General features: G+C 30.7%; 2 protein-coding genes across 8 annotated transcripts in view; one reads left to right on the forward strand and one right to left on the reverse strand.

Annotated features, from left to right (window-relative positions):
• The window catches only part of LOC106690983 (zinc finger protein 676), a 40,707-nt gene extending 39,525 nt beyond the window's left edge, over positions 1-1,182 (forward strand). For 2 of the 4 annotated variants that reach the window (XM_014436609.2, XM_014436611.2), the window contains one exon: positions 335-1,182. In XM_014436609.2, coding sequence (XP_014292095.1) covers positions 335-1,002 — 668 coding nt within the window. In that variant the 3' untranslated portion in view covers positions 1,003-1,182. Of the gene's footprint in view, positions 1-318 lie in introns of all 4 variants that reach the window. The other 2 variants (XM_014436613.2, XM_067053041.1) reach the window with 2 other exon arrangements.
• A 1,595-nt stretch (positions 1,183-2,777) lies between these two features.
• On the reverse strand, positions 2,778-9,844 carry LOC106690984 (ankyrin repeat, PH and SEC7 domain containing protein secG). 4 transcript variants are annotated; one of them, XM_014436614.3, is made up of 4 exons: positions 9,529-9,844; positions 8,591-8,797; positions 4,005-4,481; positions 2,778-3,658 (listed from the first exon to the last, which is right to left on the reverse strand). In XM_014436614.3, the coding sequence occupies exons 1-3, from the start codon at positions 9,553-9,555 to the stop codon at positions 4,008-4,010; spliced, it is 708 nt and encodes a 235-aa protein (XP_014292100.1). In that variant the 5' UTR covers positions 9,556-9,844; the 3' UTR covers positions 2,778-3,658; positions 4,005-4,007. The 4 variants fall into 4 exon arrangements, with proteins under 4 accessions (XP_014292100.1, XP_024218982.1, XP_014292101.1 ...); XM_024363214.2 differs by having other exon boundaries at positions 2,778-4,481; XM_014436615.3 differs by lacking the exon at positions 4,005-4,481 and having other exon boundaries at positions 8,591-8,793; positions 9,529-9,712.
• Positions 9,845-12,661: the final 2,817 nt, after the last annotated feature.

Genomic DNA, 12,661 nt, shown 5'->3' on the forward strand with positions numbered 1-12,661 from the left:
GTGTGTCTAAGTATATACTTTTTTTTTTTTAATCTCTAAAAGTATATATAATACCAATATTAATTTAAATAGTATTCATGTTACTATAAAATAACAAAGAGCACTTGGCAATGGGAGAGATATATATGAGATGAATTCACCAACTCAATTAGATCTTAGTCCCTTGTAAAATGTTTCTCAATCTATTGTTAGCTATGTACTCTGAAAACTAACTGATCAATTGAAATCCTTAAAATCAGGTCTAGTTTTACGGGAAAAATTATCTTCTAAAAATCATTTATGCTTTAAATGAGGACATATCATTAGTGTTCATATCAGTTAATTTCTGTTTTAGAGATCAGTTCACTAAATTACAATAATTGCAAGGATATAGATGTAATTCAGAAGATAGAAAAGAAATTTCATTGTTGGATTTGTGATCATTGTAGTAAGCGTTCAGCTGACTTGTTTCGGCATGTGAAAGAGGTCCACTTAAAGTACAGACCATATCTTTGTGGAATATGTGGATACCGAACCTGCAGGACTCATACTTTGAGGGTCCATATGCTGACTGTCCACAAAGAAATTAAAAACAAATGTCATCATTTTAAACATGGTTCAGCTAAGGCTTTGGAAATTGCTCAGAAGTTGAATCATGGAGAACCCCAAAATGTTTGTGCTTATTCTAATAAGACAGGTAACTCCCAAGATTGTATGATGAATATAAACAAGCTGGAGAAAACTTTCTTTTGTTCATATTGCCATCATAAAACGAAATGGCTAGGCAGCCTGCGAAACCACATATCTGCAGTTCACATGAAGCTGAAACCCTACAACTGTCCCATCTGCAACTTCAAATCTTCTGTACGTCACAGTATAAAGAGACATATCAAGGCAGTACACATGAAGTATAAGCCTCACTTGTGTCCCTTATGTCCATACAAGGCAACAAGATCTGATACTTTAAAGATTCATATGAAACGGCTACATTCAGAAGATGGTCTCAAGATAGAAAATACTTAATAGCCTAAGCAGCGAGATGATTTATTTTAGAAAAATCCGTTACTTTATACCTAGAACCTGGCAATGGTGATGAAATAGTACAAACTTAGACTGACCAATAGCAGAAACGATTAAAGGACTGACTTCCTAGAGTAAAAACAATATAATAACAAATATATATATTTACAATTGATCTATTTTTGGATTTTAACAATTTTTTCATATTTCTTCAAATTATAAGCCCTCGGTATGGAATTATGTTTTTATAAAGCAATTAACCAAATTATTGTCTACAACCAGGAATGTAGGTGTTAGCAAATTTTATTTTTCCGTTAAGTAAAAAATAATATCTACTCAGTTTTAATAATGATAGTTGTCACAGAAGATTGATTTAAATTTAAAACAAGTGAAATCTAAAAGTGATACAATTAAATAAAACTATTTATTAGGCAATGTTCAGAAAACTCCTTCAAAACAAGCTTCCTTTGGAGAGGGAGTTTCAGCAAGCTTAAAACTAATTAAAAATGTTTTGAGTACAAATATTCAACAGAGGTTAATAAATATGAGCATAGTCTCCGTAGAGCATAAATAAGCTGTTCCATAAACATGGTGAGGACATAAACATTTTGGTTGAAAAATTGGAATGTGAAATGAGTTAGTATGGAGGGATATAGAGTAAAACTTCTAGGTTTTCGGCTTTGACCAGTGAATTCACTAGGCTGACAGGAATACTTTCAACAATTATTATGACAGAATTGATTTTAGAAAGATTTTTTTTTTTAAAATAATTGCTCAGTTTAATTATTTGAGCTTTCTTGATACTTGTTTGGAAGAAAACTGAATAAATATGTTGTAAAATTACAGGAGTGTTACTGATACCCATCCGTTTTTGGAAAGAAGCATATCCAATTTCTGTAGGTGCATGCAAAATTTTGGATAAAGATATAGATTTTTAGAGATCTTACAGTCTTAAGGATAAATGTTCAAAGTTTGGTCCACATCTGTACTTAGTAGTTCTCCATTAGTATTACCAATATTATGATAAAGAAGTTAATGTTTTTCAAGTAACACTTGGTAATGTTGCAGTTACATTTTACTGTTTATGGCAGTTTTTGAGAAGAGAGCTGGTTTCTTTCTTTTAATCCTCAAAATCATGACAAGTATTCTTATTATTTTCCTTGAGTGTTACACTAACTTATCAATAAATAATTTCATGCTTTCATGTTAAAAAAATAGATCAGGCTAGGAAGTGATAACAAATCCAAGTTTTCCTCACCTTCCTAACCATGCTGGCCTTATATTTGAGCTGAAATTTCAGGAGTGATACCTTCCAAGAGTTACAAAAAACACTATTAGAAACAGAAAAAATCAAATATTGAGGACAAAATAATATTGATAGAAATTACTAGATGATTTTGTTCATTTATAGATGTTATAAAGAATGTTTGGTACAGTTGATATAAATGGTAACATGTAAGTCATAAAGATTTCCAGTAACAATTGCTCCCATAACAAAAACTGAGGTTTCTTAAATTATGATATTTATGTTTATAACACTCATGAGTTCCTATTCAGTAATTCAACCAATGAAAATATTTTTTAAAAAATTGAGAATACTCTTTGCACTGAATTTTTGAAAAACAGTCTTTGTAGACTACTTAAAATTAGATATCCAAAGTGAAAAGACCCATTCATACTCCTCTTTCCTTTTCATGAAACATTGAAGGTTTAACAGAAAAAAATTAACTAATAGTTTTGAACTACCTCATTGTTTGAATTAAAATAAAAATTACAAATGACAAAAAGATTTGTTTATTTTAAACAAAATTTAATTCAGAAATAGAATATTGATTTATTAAAATATAGTTCTGACAACAAATATTATATAGTAAGGAAGTATTATATCTTATCAGTTGTAAACTGATCGATATTAATTAAGATTATCAATTAATTGATAACAGATTGATTTGATAGATCGTGGCAGAGAACAGATGTTTTTCATTGTGGAAAAATGTTATCTTAGTGTAGTTACAGTACTGTCTTTATCAGTCATTAGTTGGCAAATAATAAAAACTGTTTCTGTTCACTTTTATTTTTTCTTGGTCCAGATATCATGCTACAATATTTTTAATTTTAAACATTTAAAATTAAAAATATTACACTTCTTGTATAAATACTTCTGGTGTTAAGATAAAGTGTTCCCTTCACCATCTAAAATACCACCTTTTGATCTAATAAGTTCAGTAACATAAGTATGTCCACATTTTTTGGCTAAGGTCATAGGAGTTTCATTAAGACTAGTCTTAGGATTAATTAAAGCATTATTTTCCAACAGAAAATTGACAACGTACTTTCTACCCCAAAAAGCAGCTTCGTGAAGTGGAGTATATTTAGTGTCATCAATCACGCAATTTACTTGACTCCTATCACATGCAAGGAGCATTTTTACAATATCAAGGTGGCCTTCTGAGCATGCCGTATGGAATGGTAGTTGACCAGAGCTGTCTACAGATTGTGGATCTACTTCTTGTTTCTCTAAAAGTTGCTCAACCAACTTAGTCATGCCTTTGTGAGCTGCATGATGAAGGAGTGTTGCTCCATCTGAGTCCAAAATAGATACATCTGCTCCTTTATTCAACAAGAGACTGGCGATTTCATGATTTCCTCCTTTTACAGCCTTAACAGAATAATTTTGAAAATCAATTATGTAATAACAGTTTTTCCATTATTCATGGGTGGATTAATATTTTATAGATTATTTTGCATAATTATTATTACATTAAAGGTGATACAATATATTCTTTACGTATCTTAGGGGAACATCAAACACATTTCTAATTCATATTAACTTCAAATTCATTAAACTAATTAAAAAATGCATTAATTCCTCAGAAGTTATTTACAACAAATATAGTCATCCTCCACAAAGGCATGTAAAAGATAACCCAACTTCATTGTAGGGAAACTAAACATAAACAATAAATTGTAATACTATAATTTTATAAACCGATTGTAATACTAACACATCACTGTATGGCACCATTCCTTCTCAGAAATTCAGAAATAGCAGCATTCCCACTATAATGTGAAAAATTTAGTGGGGTTTCTCCATCTTTAGTGACAGGATTTATATCAGCTCCAACTTCCAGCAAATAACGCACTACAGATAAGTTATTCCAGAAGGCAGCCTCATGAAGAGGGGTCCAGTGGATTTCATCCTTTGAACTAGGATTGGCTCCAAACCTCAAAAGTTGTTGGACAACTAATAAGTGACCATAATGGCAGGCAAAATGTAATGGTGTTTTACCACCGTCATCTTTCAAATCAACTATTTGTAAACGTCCTAAATCTTTATTAGAAAGCAATTTCTCAACAATAATGTTCATTCCATTCTTAGCGGCCCAATGGAGTAGAGACATATCCGTATTATCTTTTCCAACTGTTGTTGCTCCAAATGAGATAAGATACTCAGCTACAAGCTCTTCATTATCTTGAACTGCCTTTGAATAGAAAAAAATATCATTTTAATTTTATTCTTTTTATATCTTTTGATCATAAAACTGATAAAATCATAATATATTATGAGTGCTTCATCAAATGACTAATATGATTGATGATTACATGAAAATTAGTAACAATGCAAATAAAAATTAAGGAAATTGCATCAATCAAAAACTTTAATCTTTACTACATACATAAAAATGGAATATATTCTTAGCATATCATAAATCTTAAAAGAAAAAATTATTATTTTCTTTGAGTTTATGGATTATTACTAGCAGTGCCACACAGTTTCACTCGCATTAAATTTGGATTATATAAGCCTCTTTCATACAAAAGATGTGTACATGTGCATCTGATTTATTGAATAACATTCAAAATTTATGTAGAAAAACTAAAGGACCAATAACAGGAAAAAAAACCCAAAAAACTGACTAGACAAGAAAAATCTTCACTTTGATGGTATTATACTAACAAGATATGTTTTAAACTTGTAATTGAAATTCTTAGTCAAACATTAATTTATAAAAAAATAGAAATCAGATATTAATAATACATAAAAAATTAAAATACTATAGTTTTCTTAACTTATTGAGGGTGTTACTGCAAGTTATTATTGGGAACAATCCCTGGTTTATCGATGGATACCAAATAAATTAATGTAAATCCTGCCTTAGCTAGCTTTATAATTATTCACAATAGATTCCCTTTTTCACTTCCTTTTATATTTTCCATAAGAACTTACACTAGCCCATGGCTATTTCTCCCGTCACTATAGTAAGTGGACTCACTGTAATAGTCTCTCCAATGCTGGGCTTCACCTTCAAGGGAATGACTAAGGACTTTGCATTTTCTTCCAGCACTGAGATATGACTGCCTTTGTTCGCCCTTCAGGTTCTTTGTCTCCCTACTCTCATTTCCACAGCCTTCTTGGCTTACTTAACTATCATATGTTAGGTAATCCACTATAAACTCTTTAAAGAAAACTTCATAACTTTAGTATAAATTGCATCCTCACTATCGAAGGTAGGAAGCTTTGTAGATCCCTCCAGGAACTGAAAAAAAAAATTATCCCCTCAGAAATGAAAAATTTGACTCAAATTTTACGTTTTAGACATCAAGGAACAAATCTGGTTCTGTGACTGTTTCTAGTCATATTTGTGTTGGGGCATAACCCATCAAAACACTTAACTGATTTGGATGAAATTTTCAGGGATTGTACAGGTTGTATCTAGTTGGTGCCATATTGCTTCATAAGATTCCATCAAATATTTTTCCTTATGCATGGGTAAATATATTTATCTCAATACAGCTATATTCAGAAAACAATTCATCCAATTTAGAAGGGAGTAGAAGATTAATGTAAAAATGAAAATCCCACACCAATACAGCTAGGAATATGCAACCATTACTGTGAAAGTTGTGTAAATATTCAAATGCTTCTGCAGCTTACTTTTAATTACGCCATAGCTGTATAAGAAATCAAGATCAATTTCTTTGTTTAACATGTAATATAACATTGTGAAGCTTATTATTAATTTCTCTCACCATTATTTCTTTTTGAAGAGAAAATATTATTTTTTTAGTGTATAAAAAGTAATAAGTATAATCAAGACTTGGAAGGATTATAACTTGTTATAATTTTAAGTTATGAAATATTTGCAATTTAAAAATAATTTCTTTGATATATAGGCTTCTTATAAGTATTAATTGGCATTTTATTGCCTTATATTGGCAAATAACATTTATCTGATCAATTTATAAGTTATTTGAACTTTTGTCATTTCAGATCATAAATTTAAATATTTTAAATACCATTATAAAATTCTCAGGGTCATTGGAGCAACATCGTTCTGTGGGAAACTTGGATTATGGCCTTATGGTCGACATTTGTTAGACAATATAATGACATTGACTACCAGAGCTTATAAACTTAATATTTTAAATATCTGAACTAACTTAAGTTTGTAAAAACTCAAAGGATATCCAACACTTATTTTTAAACATAAAATTGTAACAAATCAGTGATCAAAATTTAAAGACTCTTCATTGTAATAATATAGCTGGATATATTAAGTTTGACAATGCTTAGTTGGCAGAAGTCAACAATTTCTCGCCAGTTCTTGAACCAAACAGATCTATTTTAAGTCAATGATCAAGATCAATCATCATAATGATCAACTCAATTATCAATGATAGAGACCATTTTGGAAAATTATTACATTATTTTAAATTTGAACTAAAGTAATTTCACAAGACTTCTGAAATTACTTTAGTTAAAATTCATTCAGAATGAAATCAAAATATTATCATTATTAAACTTAAATAAAATGTTCACCACAATAGATTTGATAAAAATGTTACCTGCTTTATTTTATTAATGTTTTGATCTTTAACACAGTCATCTCATTAACCACATATTTTATTAACAATGGGACTTAATCATCAATCATGGTTGATTTAATTATTAGAAATTGAGTATCAATTCAGAAAGTGAAATATGATAAATATTAGGTATTTTTTATCACTCCGAAGCAGTTTAAATAAGTAATTTGAAATTATTTTGACATTATATTGCGTGTGAAAAGGAAAAGTTTTGTATTTTGTGAACTATTATATGTACAAAAGTCTATTAGTACTCAAAATTTAAGTAGTTTATAATCGTCTTCATCTTGGTAAGCAACAAACATTCAGTATAATAATAAAATAATGCATAAATAATCATAAAAATTAAATAACCACTGGTCATTTGCCAAGACCACAAATTTTGATTTAGAATATCATTAAACCCAAAAAGTATATCAAATAATCAGAACTACCAGAACTTTACTGTTTATTAAAAGTTACGTTTTGGGTGTGAGTGTGGGGGCGTACCCAGTAAAGGGCAGCTGCGCCCAGAAGTAAAAAAAACATTTTTTTTTGTTAGGCTCTAGGAAAAAGGTATGATAAAAGGCTATTATATTCATAAAATATTGTTACACTAAAATTTGTTATAATTAGATTTCTTTTACTGAACAAAGAGACATACTTCATGTTTTCTTGGACTGTCTAAATAAGGAATTCATGTTTTTTATTTGCTCAAGGAAAGACAATATCAGTTAACTTCTAGAAAAATTAAATCTCAGAAAGTGAGTGGAGTAATGAAATAGATTTTTTTTTTAAAAAAAAAGAAGGTTAGTTAGGTTTGTATATAAATAGATCTTGAAAATTAAACAAAAAAATAATGGTGAAAGTTCATCAGTGAACAATACCTTCCAGCCAAAAGGGGCTTCCTCTCTTTAAAATGTTTGAAAATTAGGAGAGAAATACTTTATTCATCCATGCTGCCCAAATACATCGCTACATTATACAGCATACTAATCAATCCATGATTGGACATATATAAATTACATGGTATAATAAAATAGAAAAAAAAAGTTTTCCCCCACAGTTTCCTTTTACAATCAATTCCAGTCTACACAATAAATACAAATATTTCAATTCATTCCTTATTTCTTTCTTGTTCCTTCAATTTCACAATTTGTATTTCTCCTGATCGACAAATTCACTCTCCCGAATTCACCATCTCAGATCCTCTCTAGACCCATTAAACAAATCCACTATTAGACGGCAACGTGAGATCAAACCATTAATAATAGTCCCAGCAGTAGATCAGTTTACCAAAAAACAAACAAATAAATCCATTTTACCAGAAAAAAACTAATACATAGATTCAAAGGAAAATATAATAAAAAGCCGGTTAAAAAAAACACTTGAATGGATAAATAAGTTTTAAAAAAAATAAAAGTAATAATACTAGTAAAATAAAATAATTTAATGAATAAATAAGTTAAAAACAGTTAAATAAAAGTGCGTTTTAAGCCATTTTTATAATAATTTCATTTTATATATGCTGTTGGACCCCCTCCCAAGCAGACCACCGGTTGAGAACCAATGAGGTCCAAAGGTCTGTTGAAAAGAGGCATTTTTAACCACACTCTGTAATGAAATACTCATCAATGATTTAACAAGTCTGTCTAAAAAAAAATGCCCATAAGGAAGGTAAAAATACATTAAAATAAAATGACATAATTTAAACTAATACTATATAACAATTAGAATCAATTACTTTAAAAAGAGGAGTGAGTGCATCCTTATCAATGCAGTCAACTTTTGCACCTTTATCCAACAATGCTTTGACAACATTAAAACATCCACCTGATGCTGCTATATGAAGTGCTGTGTTTCCGAGTGGCGTTTCAGCATTAATATCTCCTTCATACATATTAATGACGGTTTCATTGTCATTCAATGCTGCCTCCCATAAGTCTTCTTCCTTACGAAAAATATTTCAAAAAATTTTAATTACATAATATAAGGAATGCAAGATGAATTTTAAAAAATCTATAATATCTATCATTTACAATATGTATGTATTCAATCTAAAATATATATGCAACAATTTCAGTAGATGAATAACAGCTACATTAATATAAGTGATATGGTGAATAACAATAATTGAGAGAAATAGCTTTATATGATGAACTCAACAAACTTAAATTTATTCAATACAATTGAAATATTCAATAATTTTTAATCTCATGCCATGGTAGACTCATTGCCATAGATTATTTTGTATTACTTATCAACAACACCACCTAAATCTAAAACAAAATCCCTCACAATGACAATATAATTGACTGCCGAATCATTCTATTGACAAACATACTTTTTTTTTTCTTTTGACAGGACACCCAAACCCAAGAACTGCCTATAAAAGGCTAACTACATATATGAAGACTTTACAAGAGCCGATTAGGAATCTCCTGAATTAACTGCAAAATTCAATTTATTTCAGAGAGGTATCACACAAAATCCTCTACCTGGTAGTAAAAACATTTTCTAAATTTTAGGTAGTGGAATTATTTTTACAAGATAAATAATACGTTTGAATCAATAGTAGAAATTACAAACAATACCACAAAGACTGACTAAACATTTATGTTAAAATGCATGAGAGATGAGAATGGATAACCAAAAATAAAAATAATATAAATAAAAAACTACTTTTTGAGTGGAGTTCATCATATACATCAAATCATGAGGACGATCAAACTATTTTTCTCAACAAACTGTATTCCAACACTCGACGATTCACTCCTGTCAATTTCAAGTGTGAGTGAAACCTAAGGTGACGTAATGCATTGATAAGAGAAAATCAACAGTTCCAAAAGGGGAAATTATTTCCTTAAAGTGATATTTTAGTCCGGTTATTTTATTCAATATGTGTTAATATCTATATTAAAATTTTAATATCAAAAACTTGGTATTAGTTCACAAACAAGCTCTAATGGCGGGAAATTCAAAATCCACTTATAGTGTTATTATCCATCCTGCTGTAGTAGTACCGAAAAAATCGTCCCGAAGATACTACTTCACAAATACTCCGCGGAGGAATCAGCTGTTTTCAGATCCGATCAATCCCTTAAGTAGCCGAGTGTCTCCGATAATATCTACTTGTTCAGAAATGTTAAGGGACTCCTACACGGACATGACATCAGAGTTAGGCAGGAGTCATTACATGAGAATTTAATTACATGTTTCAGTTGAACTATTATTACACTAGGATAACCTTTAAATTGCCCAAAACATGAAAAATTAGAGGTTTTGAAGAAAAATCACACTGAAGTAATTGCAATTGATATTCACAATTACAATTACTTCTTGTTGCAAAGTAATTACAATTACAAGTAATTTAACTCATAAGTGAATTCAATTTATTTGAACATATTTGTTAAAAGCAGAAATCCTAATGCTCTGGATCTATACGTTTGCCACTTGCCGCTAATTCAAGGCTTGTACAAATACTTGGTAAACGCAAGAAGCAACAAACGTCGGTACCCTCAGGCTTGTGACTTTTGTCGGCTATTGAATTCGATTTACTCTATTTTCATTATAAAAAGGAACAGAATAGGTAGCTGATATGAAAGAAAACGTAAAGTATATTCATAGAAATAGAAATACTACCTAACTTATAAATTCATTTTTTTTTTCCTCACCTAGAAAAGATAAGAACAGCAAATGAGTATATACAAAATGAAGAAAGGAATGTATATAAGTTGGCAAACTAATACATCTTGTTTTGCCAGTGTGGCATTATAAGATAGGCTGCCGGGTCCGCTGAAGGCGGTGTCATCGATGATGGCAAGTGTTTGCCTTGAGCTTACTAGGAATAGGGAGGGGCTATTCCGGCTGGGGTTGATTGTAAGTTCAATGCAATTTTTACCAGATATCTATTAATTTAATTAACCGAGCATATAATGTCTTTATAAACTTTTTTTGTGGTTTATTTAATTAGGAATAAACCGCTAAAGTTCATTGACAAAATTTAAAACATTGTATTAAAGACGATTCGATAGAATTTTAAGGTATACAACCTTGGTGCCTCTACACCAGAGTTGGGCTGGGCAAATATTATTCGAATAACGAGAGACGAATACTTTTTTATTCGTGAATTTTCTACTCGAATAATCAATTATTCGTACAAAAAAATATGATCAACCGTCCGATTACTTTTTATTCGTGAATTTTCTACTCGAATAATCAATTATTCGTACAAAAACATATGATTAACCATCCGAAGACTTTTTCATTCGTCATTATTTTACACGAAAAATCAATTATTCGGGCAAAACAATTCGAATAACCATTTGAATACTTTTGCATCCGTCCATTTTATAGAAAAATAATCTCTTATTCGAAAAAATTAAATGATTAACCACGCGAATACCTTTGTATTCGTATAAAGACGACTTTTGTCTTACAGCTATACATAGATATATTTTAACCTTAAAGGTGGATCCACATGTTGGCCGCTCGCCACGAATCGGAGGCTTGTACAAATGCTCGGTAAACAAAGAGCAGGTCATCCACATGTCAGTGTTATTCAGAGAGGCAAGCATGGCGGACGTACTAGTGGTTTCAGCCATTGCACTTGGATTGTATTATTTTTATTACAAAAAAAGAAAATGAAAGGAAATTAAATATAAATAAATAAGATTAAATATAAAACTTATTATAAAAAGTACCAACAAACACCTTTAATTTCCTAACAGCTCTCAGTTGCAACTAGAAAAAGAACAATGGTGGAGATGCTACACGAGCGCTCTCACGAACCCCTTTGATCTGTGGTCAAAAAACCGACTCTCGACGGCTCAGCAACGAGCCTAGGCCAACCGAGCCAAGCCACCCATCCACATGCTCGCGTATGTCTGAGTTCGGCATGGCTCGGCCAACATGTAGAGGCCCCTTACATGTTAAAAATCAGAAAAGTTCATATAAATCGATAAGCGATCACAAAATCGATATCATTTTCATATTCTGCATTCGTCAAAACGTATAGAGGGACCCTAACATGTTTGAAATCAAGAAAGTTAAAATAAATCGATATGCGATGTAAATATCGATAGCATTTTCAAATTCTGCATATCCGAAAACCTATGAATTGGCTCCTATGTGTTAGAAATAAAAAAAATTAAAATAAATCTTTATAGGATCTTAAAATCGATAGAATTTTTGTTTTGTACTCTTATAAATATGTGTAATGGTATCTTCATACATTAGAAATTGAAGGTGGTACAAAAATAAGTGAATTATAAGAAAAAATAAATCAAATTGTTATTCGAATAATACGTATTCGACTAATTTTTTATTCGATTGAAATAGTATTTTAAAATATTCGAATAAAAAAGTATTCGGATTATTTAGTCGTATTTTTATTCGAATACAAATTTATTTGTCTCTCGTCAATCGAATAAAAAAAAGTATTCGTCTCTTTTCAATCGAATAATTTTTGCCCAACTTTGCTCTACACGTTTGCCTAAAGGGGACTCTACACGTTGGTCAAGCCGTGGCGAAATCAGACATGCGCGAGCATGTGGATGGTTGGCTTGGCTTGGCTAGTACGAGTTGGCCTAAGCTCGTTGCCGATCCTTCCAGACTCGGTTTTTTGGACACAGATCATAGGGGGTTCGAGAGAGCGCTCGTGTAGCATCTACAACTAAATTAGATGTTAGTTAAAATGGACAACTAAAAACAATTATATATAAGAAGATGGTCAGGGTTGCGGTCAAAAGTGAAACAAAAATAGGATTATCAATCAGTTGCAAGCCTACCTTCTACGCCACAACCCCTGATGAAA

Source organism: Halyomorpha halys, unplaced genomic scaffold (genome assembly GCF_000696795.3).
Source record: "Halyomorpha halys isolate HHAL.00 unplaced genomic scaffold, Hhal_1.1 Scaffold2006.1, whole genome shotgun sequence".
Classification (NCBI taxonomy): domain Eukaryota; kingdom Metazoa; phylum Arthropoda; class Insecta; order Hemiptera; family Pentatomidae; genus Halyomorpha; species Halyomorpha halys.